General features: G+C 37.2%; 2 protein-coding genes and 2 long non-coding RNA genes across 5 annotated transcripts in view; 2 read left to right on the plus strand and 2 right to left on the minus strand.

Annotated features, from left to right (window-relative positions):
- The window catches only part of LOC132048032 (high mobility group B protein 6-like), a 14,002-nt gene extending 3,214 nt beyond the window's left edge, over positions 1-10,788 (plus strand). Inside the window, exon 5 of one of the 2 annotated variants that reach the window (XM_059438983.1) lies at positions 10,065-10,788. In XM_059438983.1, the coding sequence (XP_059294966.1) occupies positions 10,065-10,516 (452 nt within the window). In that variant the 3' untranslated portion in view covers positions 10,517-10,788. The remainder of the gene's footprint in view (positions 1-10,064) is intronic. The other variant, XM_059438984.1, reaches the window with a different exon arrangement.
- LOC132048030 (uncharacterized) lies at positions 1,701-3,365 on the minus strand. The gene is made up of 2 exons (XR_009412880.1): positions 3,165-3,365; positions 1,701-1,998 (listed from the first exon to the last, which is right to left on the minus strand). It is a non-coding gene; the product is annotated as an uncharacterized LOC132048030 (long non-coding RNA).
- Positions 2,419-3,158, minus strand: LOC132036726 (uncharacterized). Its single transcript, XR_009409651.1, has 3 exons — positions 2,929-3,158; positions 2,734-2,824; positions 2,419-2,536 (listed from the first exon to the last, which is right to left on the minus strand). It is a non-coding gene; the product is annotated as an uncharacterized LOC132036726 (long non-coding RNA).
- LOC132048031 (B3 domain-containing protein REM20-like) lies at positions 8,171-9,346 on the plus strand. Its single transcript, XM_059438981.1, has 2 exons — positions 8,171-8,589; positions 8,705-9,346. Exons 1-2 carry the CDS (start codon positions 8,521-8,523, stop codon positions 9,038-9,040), a joined length of 405 nt encoding a protein of 134 aa, XP_059294964.1. The 5' UTR covers positions 8,171-8,520; the 3' UTR covers positions 9,041-9,346.
- Positions 10,789-21,003: the final 10,215 nt, after the last annotated feature.

Raw genomic sequence — 21,003 nt, forward strand, 5'->3', positions numbered from 1 at the left:
TTTTTGAAAAAAAACCCATTCTTATCAATTTTAACAGGAAAAGAAATATTTACTCCCTTGCTAATTTAGAAATTTCTATAACGCAGCAAAGACCACTACTATTCTATTATTCTCAACCTCCACATTTATTCAAGTGTGTCCCTGCTTTTATGCATCGATGGAGTCATTCGTATACCAGACTAATCGTCAATGAGTGACTACTCTGCCACCACGGTCAACTCTGTCATCACAGTCAGTGCTGATAATTAATGGAAAATATCACCACTTCTGAACTGGTTTCACCTAAACAACTATGGCTAATGAATAACCCAAGTAAATATTTCTCGACAGACAGGAAAACAAATATATGTAACAGATATTAAATTATTTTTTCTTCCACTCTTTTTAGCATAGAAAAGGAGCAGTAAAAAGAATTTTGAATACAATTCGATTCAATCAAGACTGTTGATTTTTACATGTACGTGTGACTTCAATCTACAAGTGCACTGAATATGGGAATACTGGAGGTTAAATTATTGGAGAGGATCCGTACCCATAATACTACCTACTAAGTATAAACAGAAAAACTGTAAAAGATTTACAATCAATATTTTTGATATAATAGGTAAACATAAAATTGAAAGAAGACAAAAGGGAAAAGACTTGATTCCCAAGACTTGCAGAATCCATCAATAACGGAATCAATTATAGCATGCTCCGTCTTACTTTTAGCCTTTCCTTCTCTACTTTGTTTTAGGTGCTTTTCTTTCCTTATTTTTTTTTTCTTCTTCTTTTTCATTATTTGTTGTCTTCCTATTTTCTGTTAAATCTCTTCTTATAAAATCTTCTTACCATCTGAAAATGTCCGCCATCCTTGTTTATAAATTCAATGACGGGACTGCATTGTTTTTTAAAAAAATTCACCCCATTAACAACATGTGCCATGAAACACATTATGAAACCATCTACACAACTCAATTAGGCTGAAAAATCACATTTCCAAGAACTTAAATGTACTAACAGCAAGCATTTTCTTATACGGATAAAAAAGATACAGAAAATACAGCATGTGCAATTTTCAACTTTCTAGATTTTTTTAAAGAAAAACGTTGTAGCTTCTCCATTCAAAAAAATTACAGAGATCCCAAGCTCACTCAAGTTTCAGATAATGACTATAAAGCGCAACTCAGAGGAACAACTTCACCGTTGAAATCTAATTTTAGTTGGGGCATTCAAAACCTCTTCAAAAGAGAAGTCAGCATAATAATTTTGTGACTTGTTCATTAAAGGGTGAAACGTGTTACTGATACATATCATCCTTTTTTAAAAAACAAAATGTCAGATTCAAGATATCTTGAATCCACACATCAAGAAGTGAACAAACGTTGAACTGCTAGGGGAAATTTAATGTAAATGGATAAGAGGAACGTGGTGACCTGGTATAAGAAAATATCAAGCATCCACTCCAAATACTATTTCAATACCAAATTAGCACGTATAATTCATGTGCCTCCTTTATGTTCTCACCAAATGAAATATAGTTACATTGTAAAGTAAGGCTAGAACTTCTCTATCGTAGTGTTGTATATGTGTGTCGTTCATTATCAAATTTTCACGTCATGACATCTCGCATCACAACAATATCGGTGTCGCAAAACTTCACACAGTAATTATTTTTATCTTCCTTCTTCCGATAATAATAAATGCAATTAGAGACCAAGTACACAAACACGTAGAGTTTTACTTGCATATATCAAATAAATAAATGTATGTCCCTTTTCTAACAAAAAACTTAACCTTCTAGATAAAGCAGTTTACAAAATAAGGAAAAAGAAATTGAGAAATATTACCAAATTGCAACTATCGCGCTCGAAGCCCCGTTTTGACAACAATCTCATTCAGAGGATACAAAGAGCGCAATGAACTTAGGCACTCGTTCCTTGCCGTACCTCATCATAGAATGTGTAATGCTACGATCCAATCAGATACTTCTTCTTGTCCATTATTCAAAACTGTTTCCTGTGCCGATTACACAACACCTCAATACTATTGAACGCCAAGTACAAGTAACACACAAACAAATATAGCTCGTAGGCAATTACAGGACTTGGATCCCAAATTTCTTCATTAACAAAAGCAAAAACCAGAAAACTTTTTTTAAAACTTTTCAAAATACATAGGAACTACTCGAACACGTTCAGTTGCCTAAAAAGTATAATTATCAAAACCAGAGCCTTAGAAGAAAAAGAAGAGAACTTAGAACATGAAATCAGCAATACACAGCAGAGCTACTGATGCAACAACTATGTTGTCTAATATTATATGGAAGACCAAAAATCTCTTCCTTTAAAACTTAAAGTCTTAAGTCGTGTAATAGTTTGCCGCAGATATTGTGACTTTTCCCTTCTTCTTTTTTTCCTTCGAAGAATGAACCCCAAATCATATACTGGTTTCTCTTGTAGATCAAATTATGAGTTCAAATAATTTTAAATTTGCTGGATGTGTGTTTGTTCTTTCTTCCGCATCCATCACAGTCCATCTACACTTTTATTTCAACCTTTTGCCAAAAAAAAAAAAAGAATAAGAATTTTATAACAGTAAGAACATATAGATTGAGAATAGGCAAAGAGAAAGAGAGCACAAAGAAGGATAAAACAGTTAAAAACATAATTATTTGCAGAACCTTGCACTGCATAAGATGCATATAATTAGAAGCTAATAATATAACGATAGAACCGCGGAGGTAAACCAAACCTTCAAAATGGAAAACTTGCGGCGATTGCAGGGATGCTAATATTACTTGCAATTATCATAAAAAAAGTATCAATTGTCAAGATCATTTTCCCTATACAAAGAGAGAGAACACAAAATCACAATATCAGATTCGAAGTAGAAATTTTAGATTATCAAAAAGTACGAATTCTGGATCAGAAATTTCTGAAGTAGTACCCTTTTTAGTTCTTGATCTAAGTAAAAATAAAAGTTACAAACTTCAAAATCAACTAATGGAATCTCAATTTTTAGTCACAGGTGCTACAATTTCGACAGTGCCTTGGTGTAGTTCTGACGGTTGGCGCAATCCAAAGGGGATATAAGTATGGGACAAAGATGGAGAAAGAAGGCAAGAAAGATAATAAACTGCCTCTCTATCAAATTAAGGTACATAGAAGGAAATAGTACTGTACCATTGGAAGTATAGAGCATTGCAGAGAAACTCGTGTAAGTTGTTTCAATCCAGAGAGAAGTTTATGGGAGAAGGCATTTTTTTCTTCCTGGCAGTTAATTAGGGCTTTAATTTGAATAGTGACTTTTGGAGTCTTTTGTGAAACTCCCGTCGGTTCAGTAATTAGATGCAAGAGTGAAGGGAAAAAGGAGAAGCGTAAAGTGAAAATGTCACGACCCAACCCTCACCCGCGACTCAGCGTGTCTCTCTTCCTAAAAGGCCAAACATTTCATTGAACCAAATTACCAGCGTAATACAAGTTCGGATTTACAGACATTACTCATGCGATGAAAGCGCGGATGTCATACAAATGCGGTCCCGAGCGGCACCGTGTCAAAGCATCATCGAGAATCGAAGTTGGCGGAATGTACATCGCCCGGACACACTCATGCGAACGAGATGGGCCACATCGGCCATAGTAACATACGGGGCCGCTTAAGGACGCCAATCGAATCATATACGAGACAAACGGAATCACGTACAAACGAGTGGACCACGACCCGTGTCTATGCGCCTGCAATCGAGAACAAAACATATGAACATATGACGGGACGTGGCCCGCCGTGCCGAACAAGAGTAGCAAATGTACAGGATATACACCAAAAGGTATGTACCAAAAAGTATAAGCTCGGATCGAAAGAGCACTCCGCAATGACGAACGGAGGTCTAAACCGGTGGCGTACCACGTGCGTCCGTACGGCGGCATGTGGCGGCGGCCTTCGAGACGGGGGTCGGACGAAAGAAGTCGAGTATGTAAAGCAAGAGGTACAATAACTCAAATCATAAATGGATCTGGGAGATACGAAACAAATACGTACGTAACCGATCAAACCCGTGCGAAATACAAATGTACGTAATGCTGAAATAAAAATCATGCATAAAGCTCGTAATACGTGGTCACCCCGATCTTTGGTGCGACAACACATCATACTCGTGCTTTCAAATCTCCGTGCGTCTCCACATCATATCATCGAGAATATATCGGAAGCCATATCACATCATAACACCATGGACGGTAACAGATGCCTACTATGGCGAGGTCTCGAAAACCGCAACACATCATACTTCCGAATATATCATAACACGCACGATCACAAACCGGCCCCGGCACCGGCGAACGAGATCATAATAAATGGCGCGAGCGGAGAAGCGTAAACCATATGCATATCAAAAGTAAATTTCGGACTCACAACACATAATTCCATATATAGATATACGATATACAGTAGCCTCAGAAGGCTCCAAACGAATATCGAGTACATCGGAATTAGTATACAAAAGTTACGGACCTTTAACTTATCAATTTTCTCCAAAAATACATCGTAGATCATTTTCAGAAAATTTTAGCATCATTCATAGTAACGAACTTTCAAATATCATTATCGGACAGTTCAAACGGACCTTAACGTCATAAGCGAACACTTCTTTTTCATATCGAACGAAAAATGAGCCAAACAAATCAAATAAGAGAAGTCTCGGGACTTGCGGGCCCACCTCGGGTCGAGTCGAGGCGGCGGACATAAATTACCAACATTAGGTTCCATAAGGTCATCCGTGATAGTTTCGGAGCAATTTGGATTCATTTACAAAGGTACGAAGGTTTACGCGTTCTTATATCCAAAGACAAGCATTTTGGTTCAATCGCGCTGAATGAATAGTGACCAAAATCAAACTCGGATTTCTGGGAGCAGAATTAGTCCCGAGGTTCCGTTTTCGGCCTAGGGGGTCTAGGACATGCCTTATGAAAGATAGGTGAGCGTTACATACCTTACGGACGTCCTACGCTCGCTTAATCTCCAATCCCGCTTCGTCAAAAATCTGCAAATGGTCATCTTTACCAGTTACTATTCATGAGAGTTAACATTTCAATCGTGGGGTTATATTTGTCTACCGGAATTTGTGCGCAAAGACCTCCCCTAAAAAAATATACACCTCCGAGATTCAACTCGCCCTCCAAACAACCAAAAACAACCAACAACAACCACAACAATCACTACAAATCACAACATAATGCCGTTAACCTACTTTCCGACAAAATGCAAAAATTCTCATTTCGACTTCATACTTTCAAACCAATACCAACTCAAACTATTTAGCTTTTATTCATGTCATACACATCATCACAACACAATTAACATATCAAACAAAATAATTCATTCTTATTTCAAGTCATCCCTACTACACGGCCAACATCCACTTTTCTTCCATTCCAACAAGGCCATTAACCTTCTATTTACTTCACGATGTCACAACAACATAATTAACATACTAAATAAATTCAACCATTTCCCCTACATATATAGCACCACACGGCCACACATATATATATACACACATACACACACGGTTCACGCTCCCATTCCCAACTCTAACCAAAGCCATTAACTTTCATTTCTAGTATAGATTTCACAACATCTACAACTAGGATATCACATAAAATTAACTCATCCTTGCCTTACATATCACAATACACACACGGTCACACACACCTATACCATGCACGGCTACACAACATGTTCCCATGCTTCCATGAATTTCATCATTTCCATATATTACAACATGTATATAACCTTTCTTAACACTCAAGGACATGAGATTCTTACCTTTCCTTCAAACTTCTACTTGCCGCAAACGTTGTCCTCCCGTGAAACTAATTATGCCAAGTTGTAGAGGGCTTTAAACTCATCAAGAATTCAAGAAGAAGCAATTTTTTGCATCAAGGACTAAGGCTCCAAGATTTCTTTCTCTCCTTTTTTTTTTCCTAAGGCCGACGGCCTTCTTTCTTTTTCCTCTCAATTTCTTTTGATTTCTTGAATGTTCTAATGGATGAGTTTGCATGGTATCATCCATTTATTCTTCACAAGCCACATGCAAAGCACATGACTAATTAAATTGGGTTGGGCCAACATGGGTCATGGCCGGCCACCTCTTCACATTGGGCCTTATTTTCCCCTTTTTTTTTTTTCAAGCCCAATTCATCACGGATCATCTTTCATAAATTCCCGAAATAAATTTTCAAAATTCCAACTTTGCCCTTAGGCCTTCTCCGGTGTTCTCATATCAATATTTTCCACAAGTAGCAACATACACACCACATAAAGTCAAGGCATGGCCTTATTCTTACAAATCACAATTGTGCCCAAATTTCCCGAATATGCGAAAACACGGGATGTAACAGAAAATTTCAAAAAAAAAAAAAAAAAAAAAAGAGATAATAGATAAATAGGATTGCTGGCTTGGGAGCACGCCACGTCAGTGGGCCTAATGCCCTGCTTTATATAGATATATAGATTACTTCGTAAAAACCTGATTTGATAAATACTTTTATATTGTTAATGCATAGAAAAACATAACTAGGCAAGGCTTGATCATTATGGGTTGGGAAACGATACCCCCTCTACATATTGAATGAGATCAATAACCTCCTTATGTAATATTTTTCGGTGGAATTTTTTGTTTTTGATTAAAAATCTTTTTTCTTTCTCTTTCTAGAACTAACATACAAAAATATATCTCTTATTATTGTCTCATTCACCTATTCCGTTGAAAATAATGTATTACAACTACTTGGAATAATTTGTTACTAAGCTTTTCTTTAGGAATTTTTCGAAGCTATGATGTTGCAACGATAATGTAAAATCAAGTTCCCTCTTTTTACTTTTTATTGTACTTATTATTGTATTGCCTTCTTGGTTCTAAACATTAATAAAATACGTGTACCTTATCAATAAAAATAATAATTAGCAATTCAACAAAATTCATCCCAATCTTGACAACATATAATCAGTTTCAAATGAGGTTAGTGCTTTCATCTGGAAGAAGCTTAGGTTGAATTTCCTAGACTTGGCTTCATGTTATAAAACTTCCCTCCTTAAATCTTTAAAGCTTAAGTGCATGCTATTGATGGCAAAGGGTGAAATGTCTCCCAAAACCTAAAACCAGTGTTGCATTTCAAGACTCGATGAATTTTGTTTAACTACTAATTATTATTTTTATTGATAAGGTACACGTATTTTATTAATTATGTGTTTAGAACCAAAAAGGTAATACAATAAGTACAATAAAAAGTAAAAAGAGGGAACTTCAATTTTACATTACAGTGAACGAGTTACTCAGTATTTAGTATTGTAACGAACTGCATTGTGTCCGAATACAGTGAAATGGATATAAAGAATTCAAATGACTGGTTCAACTAGTTAAATATTTATATGCAATTAATTGATATATTGATCATGTATATAGATTTACATTAGTATGTCCTGGTTGCATTTTGTCACCTTTCTTGCAAGTTTGGTAGCGTCTTGTTTCTATTGCTACCAACAGTGCAAGCGTACTATTAAAAAAGTCAGGTGAAAAAGAAACAATGAAAAGGTTTGGAGTGGATTCTTTCGCCCCGCCCTTCTTCTTGTAAATATTAAATTACTTTAGATATATACGTGTAAACTTATGCGAAGATCACATGGCTATTAAAAAGAAAAATGAAAAAAGGAAAAGCAAATTGTACTAAAAGGTTTGTGCTGTATAGAGTGCTGGCAGACTAATGGTGAATACGACACACATTTCCTGAAGTTAAGATATTTTCGTACTGTGTGTTCAATTTCAGTTATCAGCAACGTTTTTTGTCTTTCTTTCCTTGTGAATAAAATGCAGAGAATGATAATACAATCCTCCAGTTTGTTCATTAATTATTTTTTTGTATGCATAAATAAAAGTTAAATTGATTCTTTTTTAGCATGAATTCGGATTATTGATACATTTTATCGGCCGATTGACACAAATCCGAACCATAGGGAAATTTCATAACTATACAAAATTTAAAATATATTTCTATAATATTTTGGCAACATGTTAAATTCTAGCTATATATTTAAAAACATGTTATATAAAAATTACGTACTATTAAAACTGTTGCTTTTAAAAGATTCTAAAAATTGTATACATTATTTATGTTATGGAGTACAACTTTTGAAAAACATATAATTGGTCAAGTCCAACTGCATTTACTGATTTGTTTTAGTTCATTTAATGATTTATTTTGCCCTAATCTCCTCAGAACTTGTACTGTCTCTTCATTTTCTTCACCATCTTCCATGTGATTTTTGACCCTATAACACCTGCTGCAGTACACACTATTTTTCTACAAGTTGTCCATAGCTAATGTGCAAATGGTGGAAACTTTTGTTCCATTGATCAAAGCACAAATGATAACATTGAACCAAATATAAGATTTTACTAGCTAGCAGCTTCTTTCTACATCTTCCTAGCCTCTTTCTTATTTCTCTAAAAAGCAACATTACCCTTCTCTTTGGATTCTCAAAATGGAAATGGATCTTGACAAGCACCCATCGTGCATGCTTCTATTTAAAGAAGGTTCTATGGATAAAATAGTAAGTTTTCCTTTTACTTAATGATCTGTATACGTTCTTGTTTTTTTTCTTTTTTTTCCTTTTCTTTTTGGTTGTTACTTCTTCCAACTGAGTTTTGCTAATCTTATTTTTTTAGAAAATGCCGTCTGATTTTGTGAAAGAAAACAAGAAGATGTTGGCTAAGACGTGCTTATTGAAAACCAAAGTAGCTGGGATGTCATGGGAAGCAAAAATAGAGAAAGAAAAGCCAAATTACTTCATATGTGAAGAAGATTGGCCACAGTTTGTGGTGTATCACAAGCTGGAAATGGGGGACTTTTTGCGCTTCTTTCTTGTCGATAAGTCAACGTTCCATGTCATGCTCTACTCCCAGAAACATAGTAGAAATCTTCGACCTTTTGAGGACCTCAGCAGTAGTGAGGAAGAGGAAGAGGATGAGGTAGAAATAGTGGAAGAGAAAGAAAAAAGGTAGAGGACATTGAAGCTTCAAGAAAATCGAAGAAAGTAAAAATGGAGCCAATTGATATATCAGATTCTGAGGAAAGAAGTGTTGAACCATCAGGTGGCTCCAAAGATGGGGGAAATCCATGCTATTCACATTTAGGTATATTTAATTTTTGTCAGTTTATACACAATGTGAACAAATGATGCATACAAATCATACAGGCTAATTGGGGTTACGTCCTAATTGCTGTGGAATTTTGCCATTTCTGAACAACTTAAAACATTATTTTAGCCTGGTTAAATATTGTATATCATCGTGACTATATGTATGAGATTGCCTTTGAGTCCCTTCCTGAAGCTTTGTTTGCCTCTTTCTGATTTCATCATGAAAGGAGGTAAATCGGGTTGTTGAGGCAATTTTTTGAAGAAAATCTTGTAAAAATGGAGCAGTAATTTTATTAGATTCTGGGAAGAGAGGAATCCAAAGTTTAAGACTTGTTTCTTTCACATCCACGTAAGGATGGCTTTATATATTTGGTTATCTTAAACGTAAATCTTCCATGTTCTTTGCAAACAAAAAGCTCCATGTTCTTGTTTTCCAATACAGTAATCCAGTTGATTTCAATATTTTTTTTCTTTTGAAAAATGAGAAAAAAGAAAAGAAAGAGAAACAATTGGGTGAATAGAACAAGCTTCAGGAGCAAAAATATTGGTGAAAAGCTTTAGTCCTCTGTTTTATGTTTGGAAATTAGTTCTCTGCAAGTTAGTCAAGTAACTACTAAACTGGAGTCAAATTTAATACTTAGTAAACTTATTCTGTCTTGTCTAGTTGTTTAATGGAAAAAATTCATATTTTGTTGAGACACAAAGGATATTGCATATTCAGATGGGTTAAGTTATTCAGTGTTTAATATGTTTTTCTATAAAAATTAAACGACTAATAAAAGACTTGTATATCACTACTAAAATAAATTCGTCAAATTGGCTAAAAGGATTATTCGTATTGATTCACGATAAAAATATCACAATGTGTCATTTTCTCAACCCTGGAGGTGTCATCATGAAAGGAGGTAAACCTGATGCCAAAGCTGACAACATGCTCGGCGTGGAGAAGAAAGCTCCCGAGACTAAAGGAACGAAGAATGCTGCCAAGCGAAGAAGTGCTTCTTATGTTAAGCGATGGAGGTCTATCAAGGATCCTGCCAAACCCAAGAGGCCTGCAACTTCTTTCTTCGTGTTCATGGAGGAGTTTAGGAAGCAGTTCAAGGAGAAGTATCCAAACAATAAATCTGTGGCTGCTGAAGGTATAGCTGGTGGAGACAAGTGGAAACAGTTCTCAGATGCTGAGAAAGCTCCTTTTGTGGCAGAGGCAAAGAAAAGGTTGGCGGAATATCATAAGAACAAGGATGCTTATAACAAGCGAGTAGCTGCTGGATCTTCTGAAGAAGAGGAATCTTACAAGTCAATGTCCGAGGTTGATGAGGAAGATGGGGATGATGATTGAAGAAGTTTTTAGTGGATGAAGAAATTGGTGAGGAAGCTAGTGTAATATCTTCTATACATGGCTTCTTCTTTTTACCGTATAATACTTGCAATTTATTTGCTTTTATTTTTGGGAGTTAAAGATGAATCTAGAGCAGCAGCTTCTATAGCTCAATAGTTTATGTACATTTTACTTTGATGCTGCTTAATCCTGATTCAGCTAGATGTTTGTCCTTCTTGGCTAGTATATTGTTTTCATATCTTTGTTATTGATATATATGCTTCCTATTGTAGTTGGGAAGATATCTGGTTCTGATATTTCTCTATTAAAGTTTTGGGGCTTTCCGTTCTACCTTTTTCTATGGGGATATTGGGACCCAAAAAAAGTATGTGACTGAATCATTTAGTACTGTAACGAATTGCTGTGTCCTAATATGGCGAAATGGATATAAGGAATTCAAATGACTGGTTCAACTAGTTATGCATTGATAGACAATTGATTGGATGATTGTCTTGTCTACATAGATGCATGAGAATGTCCTGGTTGCATTTTGATGTCACCTTTGTATGGAAGCTTAGTAGCTTCTTGTTTCTTTTGATACTGACCAAAGATGCAGAGACGTAGTATGAAAGTTCAGGTGCAAAGGAAACAATGAAAAGGTTTGGACTGGGTTCTTTTGCCCCTGCCTCTTGTAAACAAGCAGGAATTTTTTTTGATTCATGATATGAATGTTTCTTCTTTTGACATTCTTTAATAATATCTCAGGTAGTCAACTATTTGAACTAAAGCAGATATAATAGGCTCAATCTTCACATCTATTGCGTCTGGTCATTGCTTTGATCCCTCCAACAAGTTCTTGATATCAGAAAAAAGTTGACAGGCAGTTTTAGCATATTAATCTTGCAACCTTCTAGCAAAATTTACCCTAAAGCGAAGAGGTTCCTGAAAGTGCAAGAGGGGGGGTGAATTGTTAAAATTTTCGCTCTGTTAGTCGACTAGGTCAAGCCGGTAGTCGACTACCTACTCAGTGAATATTTAGGCAAGTGCAGAAAATAAATGACACATATAATTTATACCGGTTCGATTCAACGTGAATCCTAGTCCAAATTCCCCGGGTCAGTGCGGGTGATCTCTCGGCAGCCTCTTTATAAGGTTTGGTACAATGAAGGTTTTGAATGAAGTTCCTACGTCTACACTCAAAACACTCTTATTCTTTTTGATACAAAGCCTCACAAACTATAACTCTCCTTCTCTCTTATTACACTATGAATCGCACGTACTAACAATGTTTGTTTGAAAGTAAAGCAGAGCAATGGAGGTAATGAGACAATTGCATAATTCTTCGTTTGTGAGGCACCCCTTTTATATTGTTTTAGGCACTTCACGCAGAGTTCAACCCAAGGATTTGATCCTTGGAAATGGAATCGTAGATCCTATTTCCAAGAATAAGATCGAGTCATGTCGTTTCTCAGAGATTTCTTCTTGTGCGTTGAGATGTAAATAAGCGTACATTTCTTACACCTCATGAGATATGCCTTTGATATTTTTCCTTCTTGAAATGATTTGATGCTGCTGAAATAATTCCTCTTTAAATTGCAGATGTGATTTCCTTTTTTTGAAAGATATGCGGCTGAGAGTTACAGCTGGTTGCCCTAACCACGTTTGGGCTGGGAAGCCATATGTCGAGCGAGCCCGGCTCGCCGGGGCTATCGTGGGCTTCCAAGTTGTTGGGGTCGTTTTGTGGGCTCACATATATTCCTTATGTGATTTAATTTCTATACCTGCACAAGTAAAATTGTCATCATAAAAACTTGACACTAACAATCTCCCTCTTTTTGAGGATGACAATTTTAGACAAAGTGTAGTCAACTTCCCTGTAACGGATGCTCATTGTTAGAATAGGTGGAGGCTCCCCCTGACTAGTTGACTAGTCCTTATAGGCTCCCCCTGAGCAGTTGACTGTCATTCTCCCCCTTTGGCATCACTCAAAAACAACACAACAAAATAAAAGCAGAGGCAAAGAACCATCAAACAAACAACACAACAAACAGGCAAAACCAAGGGACAAATAGCAAATAACAAAAGGCAACTAACAGCACTGCCAAGCATAAGGACCACAAAAAACATTGTTTAAACAGTTCAAAAAAAACTAAAACTATTCTTGACGACGGAAGACTGGACGACGAAGAAAGTAGGCTAATGTATTCACAATAGCATCCTTCATTTCCGTCAGCGATGTAGTAAGACGTTCAGGCATAGCAGCAACACTAGCTTGAAGCTTGGTGGACAATTTGACCGCTTCCTTAATAACAGCATCCAGGTTCAGCCTCAGCTTAGAGACATCAACACCTGTTTCTCTAGTCATATCGCGAATCTTCTCCACTTGAAATAACGTGGATGCCATTAAGTCTTTAATGGACTCAATTTGTTCATCCATAGCAGAAAGTTTGGCGAGAAGTTCTTCATAGCATTCTGTAGGAGACAGCAGGGATCTCGATTTTTTCCTTTGGTAGAGGGACCAGTTGAGAGGCCTCATGGACATCTTTTAACAACCTGTGAATCATTGCTCAAAACATATCCCATGCTACCAAACGCCCTAGAGTTGTAGCATTGCTTGACCGGGAGTGATGGGATAGTCGACCAAGTCAATTTTGCGGACCTCAGATGCGGGAGATAAGCATACCATATGGGAGACTAGAGGGATTGGAAGCGCACTCAATCATATAATTGATAACAATGGAGGACAAATTTATTTTTTTCTTGGACAGAGGCAAAAGGCAAAAATAGCATCACGCCGGGAGACGGTAGTACGACCCAAGACGAGGAACAATGGTAGTAGCAACCATACGAGCAAGCACACGGCCTCAAACGAGATATTGACGGACCAAGTTGAACAGAACAAGAGGAGGAATTTGAGAGGGATTTTTTAACATCGTCAAAAGACACTTCAAGAGATTCAAGCCAAAAAATTTTGGGTAATTCCGAAAAGTTTAATAGTGTGCAACCAAAAAAATAGAGTCAAGAACAGAGCAATTTAGCACAATATGAGTGCCAAGAACCAATGTTTCAAGTTCATTAGCTTTAGAAGACCTAAGATTGGCATAGAACATGCGAATGTGAATTTCATAGACATGAGGAGGGGTTTTAAAAAAGTTTTCCCATCCTTGATAGACAAACAAATGTTTAACCTTACAACTGAGAGAGAGCATAAGGTCAAGATCGACATTCCTACCAGGAACGATGGTTTTGTCCTCAAGAGACGAGAACAGTGCCTGATGATGGTCATCCCAAAATTTCTTCCGAAGATCAAGAGGTTTATCACAGAGCGTTTTGAGTTTCTTGGAGGAGGTGGAGCATGCAGCCTCAGGAAGGGTTCGCTTCCCAAGATGACTAATGGGAACTAAGTCGGAGTCGTCGGAGGAAGCAGGGTCATCGGAGACGACGGGGTCATGAGGAGGCGAGGGGAGATTTTTACCCATTTCCCGTAGCCTTGAGCTTTGACGGATGGAGGGGGTAGGAGTTTTCGCGTTCTGTGCCATTGAAGAGAGGAGAAGATGAACGGAGCGTTGGAAGAGAAAGGTGAGGAGAAAGACGAAAAAGGGGTTATGGGGATACGGGTAAAAAGGGTGTAGGGAAAGGCAAAAGGTTTTATGGAAAAGGTAAAAAGTAAATATGGGAAGATGGGAATGTCATAAATATGATGGGAATACCATTTATGGCAAAGATTCGAGTACCCAAAAATCTTGGCACGGTTTGTTAGAAATTTAGACGTATTTATCAATAATTCCTAAAGAGCTTCTTAGCATGCGAAACGTTCCTCAAGAAGGGGTTTAGTAAAAATATCGGCCAATTTGGTTTTCGTTGTTAACAAAAACAATTTCAAAATCTCCCGAGCAACATGATTTCGATAAAATGATGCTTAATATCTATATGCTTGGCCTAGAATGATGCACGTGATTTTTAGATAGACGGATAGCACTCGAATTATCACAAAAAATTTTTACGGGTTTAAAAACAAGTCATAATCACTTAGTTGGTAAGACATCCAAATTAGTGCAGTGCAAACATTGACCAACGACTATATATTCGGCCTCGGTAGTAGATAAAGGCGATCCCCGTTTTTTTGCTATTCCAGGAAATAAGAGATTTGCCTAGAAGCTGGCAAGTACCGCTGGTACATTTTCTATCATCTTTATCACCTACAAAATCTGCATCTGAAAAACCTTCAAGCGTAAAATCAGTGGTGTTAGGATACCATAAACCATAGTTAGTTGTTCCATGAAGATATCTAATGATACGTTTAACGAGTAAGATGAGATTCCTTTGGAGCAGCTTGGAATCTAGCACACCCGCACACACTAAACATAATATCCGGTCGACTAGCGCTTAAATAAAGCAATGATCCAATCATACCGCGATACTTAGTTTCATCAACAAGTTTTCCTTGTTCATCCTTATCAAGAGAGCAAGAGTAGGACTGCATTGGAGTTCCCATAGCTTTTGGAGTCGACATCCCAAATTTTTGGACGAGTTCTTTAGCATACTTAGCTTGACATATAAATATTCCGGTATCGGTTTGATGAATTTGTAGTCCCAAGAAGAATTTTAATTCTCCCATCATACTCATTTCGAACTCGCTTTGCATAAGATCAGAAAATTCCTTGCACATAGGGGTTAGAGCTTCCAAAAATAATATCATCAACATATATTTGTATGATAAGATTTCCTAAGGAGGATCGTTTAATGAAAAGAGTTGTATCGATCTTTCCTTGAAAAAATCCATGGCTTACCAAGAAGGAGCTTAAGCGATCATACCAAGCCCTAGGTGCTTGTTTAAGACCGTATGTAGCTTTACTTAATTTAAAAACGTGATAAGGAAATTTTAGGTTTTCAAAACCTGGCGGCTGTTTCACGTATACCTCTTCTTCAATGAACCCATTTAAGAAGGCGCTTTTAACATCCATTTGAAAAAGTTTGAATTTTTTAAAAGAAGCATATGCAAGCAAAATTCTTATGGATTCCAACCTGGCAACAGAGCAAAAGTTTCATCATAGTCAACACCTTCCTCGTTGTGAATATCCTTGAGCAACTAGCCGGGCTTTGTTTCTAACTACTTCTCGGGAAATTCCCTCATTTAGCTTGTTTTCGTATACCCATTTTGTGCCAATGATTGAAGCATTCTCGTGTTTGGGAACTAGATTCCACACTTTGTTCTTTTCGAATCGATCAAGTTCCTCTTCCATAGCCTTGACCCCAGTATTCATCTTTTAAGGCATCACCAACTTTCTTTGGTTCGCATTGAGAAATAAGAGCAAGATTTACGTTATTTTTAGTAGATGCTCTAGTTTTCCTCCCTTCATAGATGTCTCCAATAACAAATTTCTTTGGATAGTCGAAGGTTCACTTCTCCATTCGTTTTGGAACTGCTCCAACAAGAACCTCGATCGGCGAGGTTCATCGAAGTCGACTCACAGGTGCCTTTTTCTTCGGTGGGTTTTGTAACCACCGCGGAAGTACTTGATTGTCTTCTTCATCCGCAATTTTCCTTTTCTCGGCCAAAGTTATTAGTATCATCAAATACAACATGAATAGACTCTTCAATAGATAAAGTACGTTTGTTATAAATTCTATAAGATCTACTAGTAGGAGAGTAACCAAGAAATATACCTTCATCACTTCGAGGATCAAACTTACTAAGATTTTCTTTCCCATTATTGTGAACAAAACACTTACATCCAAAAGGATGAAAGTAGCTAATATTTGGTTTCTTACCCGTCCATAGCTCATACGGAGTTTTCTTAAGAATTGGTCTAATTAGGCATCTATTCAAAATATGACACGTTGTACTTACCGCTTCTGCCCAAAAGTGATGTGGTAGGCTTGTTTCTATGATCATTGTTCTTGCCATATCTTGAAGAGTTCTATTTTTTCGTTCAACTACACCGTTCTGTTGCGGAGATCGAGGTGAGGAGAAATTGTGTGTGTATCCTTGATCATTACAAATTCCTCAAAGGCTTTATTTTCAAATTCTCTCTCCATGATCACTTCTAATGGAAGTGATGTAATATCCCTTCTCACGCTGAATTTTCTCATAAAAAAACTTAAAATTCTTTAAAGTATCATCTTTATGAGCAAGAAATATTACCCAAGTAAAACGAGAGAAGTCATCTATTATAACAAATGCGTACCTTTTTCCTCCAATGCTAGCGATTTCTAGTAGGACCGACTAAATCCATATGAAGTAATTGCACAGTGGGCTTTGATGTAGACACAATATCTTTAGAACTAAAGGAGTTTCTAGTTTGTTTACCTTTTTGACACGAATCGCATAAGTGATCTTTTGTGTAGTTGAGTTTTGGCAATCCTATTACAAGATCATGTCTTGCTAGTTTTTCAATTAATCGCATACTAGCATGCCCAAGCTTCTTGTGCCACATCCACGGATCTTCTCCCATTGATGCCAAGCATATATGACCTTTAGCATTTTTGATAGAGTCCAAGAGTGTATACATTTTTATTTCGTCTTCCAGGAAGAATCTTTGTTCCGAGGGAGTCTTCTATGACACAACCTGATTTACTGAATCTGATCTCAAGATCTGAATCACATAGCTGACTTACACTTAACAAGTTATACTTAAGTCCCTTCACCAACCAAACATTTGAAATGTCACAGGAATTATTGAAGGCAATAGTACCAATACCAATTACCGTTCCAGTTTGAATTGTCTCCAAAAGTTACCAATCCTCCATCAAAGTCAGCGACTGATTTGAATAGATTTTTGTCGCCTGTCATATGTCTTGAACACGCACTGTCTAGATACCATTTTCCCTTTTTCTTTTTCTTGTGGTGTTCCTGCAAGACAAAATTTTTACTCTTGTTTAGGTACCCAAGAGTTCTTGGGTCCTTGATGGTTAGTTTCAAAATATTTGATTTTCTTGGGTTTCCATATCCAACCAGGTGCAGTTGTAAAGCGAAATCTGCAGTTATAATAATTATGCCCAAGTTTTCCACAGCAAAACACGTTTGAAAAGATTTTCTTTCCACAATATAGGAATCGGCTGAACTGTGCATTCCAGTTTTCCTTTCAGTTCTTCTAGTTGACTTATCAGTGTTCAAATAGCCAGTTTTCTTTCCTTCAAAATTTCTGGTTATTTGCACAACCCCTTTTTCAGTAAACTTGGGTGTATTTGATTGGTTTGACTTGGCATGGTTATGGTTGGAAGGTTTTAATAAGATATCTAATCTAGATTGAAGATTATAAACTTCATTTTGGATTGAATTTTTTTCTTTTTCACAAATTTCTAATCTTGATTCCCATTCCTTTTTCTCCCTCTTCAGTTTTCTATATTCATCAAAGACATTATTTAGATCCATAAGAGTTTGATCTAATAATTCTTGGGTTTCTTCACATTTAGCACAGAATGAGAACTTACCTTGTCGCTTTCTTCGAGAGCCATGAAACATATATTTTCACCTTCTTCGCATTCTTCATCTCGAGATCTCATCTTCACTTAACCGCTCGAAAGCTCTTTGTTTTTGATAGCCTCGGTTGGTTTCTTTCTTATCTCGGGACATTCGTACGCAATATGGCCATATTTTCCACATTCAAAACATTTTCCGTCATTCTTTGGTCGTCCAATGTGGGGGTCTTGCCTTTTCTAAAGTTTGAGCTTCCTTTCTCGTTACTTCTTGATCTTCTCATAGCTTCTATCACATGCCTCGAAATCATGGCTACTTCTTCTTCTTTAAAATCATCATCATTGATTCCTCAACTTAAGCCTTGAATCGACTCACTTTCTTCTTTTCGTCCTTTCCGGTATCTTTGGATATGATTCTTTTCAAAAGCTATGAGATTTCCTCTTAATTCATCATAAGTGAATTTATCCGATTTCCGTCTTCAAGAACAATGGCTTTGGTTTCCCAAGTCTTTGCGTACTTCGACCAGCTTTCTAACTTGTTGAGAGTTGGTATAGGTTACTCCAGCGACTTGAGTTCTCCAATAATCTTGTCGAATCTTGTGAACATTGATTCGATGTTCTCATCATCTTTCATCATGAAAGCTTCATAGTCGTGTCTTAGAGCATCAATTTTTGTTTCTCTTACTTTTGATGTTCCTTCATAAGTGACCTCAAGTTTATCCCACATTTCCTTGCGTATCACAATTTGAAATTTTTGCATACTCTTCTCCACTCACTGCACAGTAGAGCAAAGCTATTGCCCTTGCATTTATTTGTAGAGTCTCTTGTTGTTCTTTAGTAATGTCGTGTGACTCTAGATCAATTGCTGAAACTTCTGCATCTTCTTTGCTTTCAGTGTTCGCTCTGGGAATGGGTTTAGGTCCCTTTTTGATCACGACCCTGTGCTTGATAATCGTTGATTGCACAAATATTTTAAACCTTTCTCCCAAAGGGTCATAATGTTCACCATTAAAGTATGGTGGTCTTGTTGTGGAGTGCCCATCTTGCAATATTGCTCCCAGAATCCGATATCCGCCCATTTGATCTTTTCTCACGTGCGGTTAAGCACCGAAAGCGAGACCTTGCCGATACCAATTGAAAGTGCAAGAGGGGGGGGGTGAATTGTTAAAATTTTCGCTTCCGTTAGTCGACTAGGTCAAGCCGTAGTCGACTACCTACTCGTTGAATATTTAGGCAAGTGCAGAAAATAAATGACACATATAATTTATACCGGTTCGCATTCAATGTGAATCCTAGTCCCACCCCTTGGGTTGCAAGGGTGATCTCTGCAGCCTCTTTTATAAGGTTTGGTACAATGAAGGTTTTGAATGAAGTTCCTACGTCTACACTCAAAACACTCTTATTCTTTTTGATACAAAGCCTCACAAACTATAACTCTCCTTTCTCTCTTATTACACTATGAATCACACAGACTAACAATGTTTGTTTGAAAGTAAAGCAGAGCAATGGAGGTAATGAGACAATTGCATAATTCTTCGTTTGTGAGGGCCCTTTTATATTGTTTTAGGCACTTCACGCAGAGTTCAACCCAAGGGATTTGATCCTTGGAAATGGAATCGTAGATCCTATTTCCAAGAATAAGACCGAGCCGCCGCTTCTGTGCGTTGAGGCAGCAGCAGATTTCTTACACCTCATGAGATATGCCTTTGATATTTTTCCTTCTTGAAATGATTTGATGCTGCTGAAATAATTCCTCTTTAAATTGCAGATGTGATTTCCTTTTTTTGAAAGATATGCGGCTGAGAGTTACAGCTGGTTGCCCTAACCACGTTTGGGCTAGGAAGCCATATGTCGAGTGAGCCCAGCTCGTTGGGGCTACTACGTGGGCTTCCAAGTTGTTGTCGTTGTTTTGTGGGCTCACATATATTCCTTATGTGATTTAATTTCTATACCTGCACAAGTAAAATTGTCATCATAAAAACTTGACACTAACAGTTCCTTCAGATAAAAGGCTAAATTCTTTCAAGACCAAACACAAAATTCAAATCCAACGCCACTTTAACTAGATATCCAACAAATTGACAAGCAAGATACAGCAGATTATCAATAATATCCGAGACTACACACAAAATGCAATCAAAAGAAACCATAGTACATACATGTAGCTACTGCAAGGAATGGGGTTTGGAGATCTTTAGGACCTGTAAAACATTATTGCCACCATTTCCCTGAATAAACTTCATTTTTTTGCGTGGAGTGCCCTTCTTTTGGGGTGGTCTTTAAATTTTGCCCCTCATATTTGAAATGTTTAAATTTTGCCCTTCGGCTAACACCCATAGGTTCCAGGTTCGAACCCACGCGCAGTCAAAATTTTAAAAAAAAATTCGCAAGGCAAAGTTTAAATTTCGCTATGCCTGACCCGGCATACTTTTGTTAAGGAATTACCAAAGTTATGCCGGACCCGGCATACTTATGCCTTGTGGGCAGACTTGGCATAAGTATGCCGAGTCCGGCATAACTTTGATAATTCCTTCACAAAGTTATGCCGGGTCCGGCATAAAAGTTTGCCCATTAAAAGTATGCCCCCACCGGCATAACTTTGTGAAGGAATTATCAAAGTTATGCCGGACCCGGCATACTTATGCCAAGTCTGCCCATAAGGCATAAGTATTCAAGAAAAAGTCAGTTCTTCACATAATTTTTAACTACATGCCCATCCTAATTAAAATAAACAGAATCCAAACTTAACAATATTAACACACGCCACGATTGACAACCTCATCATGAATTGCATTTGCACCAAAGATGTCGTACCATTTCCACCCAAGACAAGAGCATGTTTATTCCGTCAAGAAGTAAATCTTAGATAAAGCCAAAGCACAATAATTCCGGTGTAAGTAAGCTAGCTATAGATGGTCATCAAGCACTCGAATGCTATTCACAATGTCGAAACTTGTGTCCTCCACGTGATACACCTAGCAAGCTTCCACAAGAATGATGAATATTTTGAACCACTTTCTGGGATAACTGGTAACAAAACATGCTATGACTTATCACTCAAATATTTATTTCTGTTAGGACCCGGCATA

Source organism: Lycium ferocissimum, chromosome 2 (assembly GCF_029784015.1).
Source record: "Lycium ferocissimum isolate CSIRO_LF1 chromosome 2, AGI_CSIRO_Lferr_CH_V1, whole genome shotgun sequence".
In the NCBI taxonomy this organism is placed as follows: Eukaryota; Viridiplantae; Streptophyta; class Magnoliopsida; order Solanales; family Solanaceae; genus Lycium; species Lycium ferocissimum.

What these genes read in the sequence shown, in the direction of transcription:
- LOC132048031 (XM_059438981.1), top strand. Translation starts at nt 8,521, where the DNA reads ATGGAAATGGATCTTGACAAGCACCCATCGTGCATGCTTCTATTTAAA. An exon ending in AAGGTTCTATGGATAAAATA is followed by an intron (nt 8,590 to 8,704) that starts GTAAGTTTTCCT and finishes TTATTTTTTTAG; the next exon opens with AAAATGCCGTCTGATTTTGT.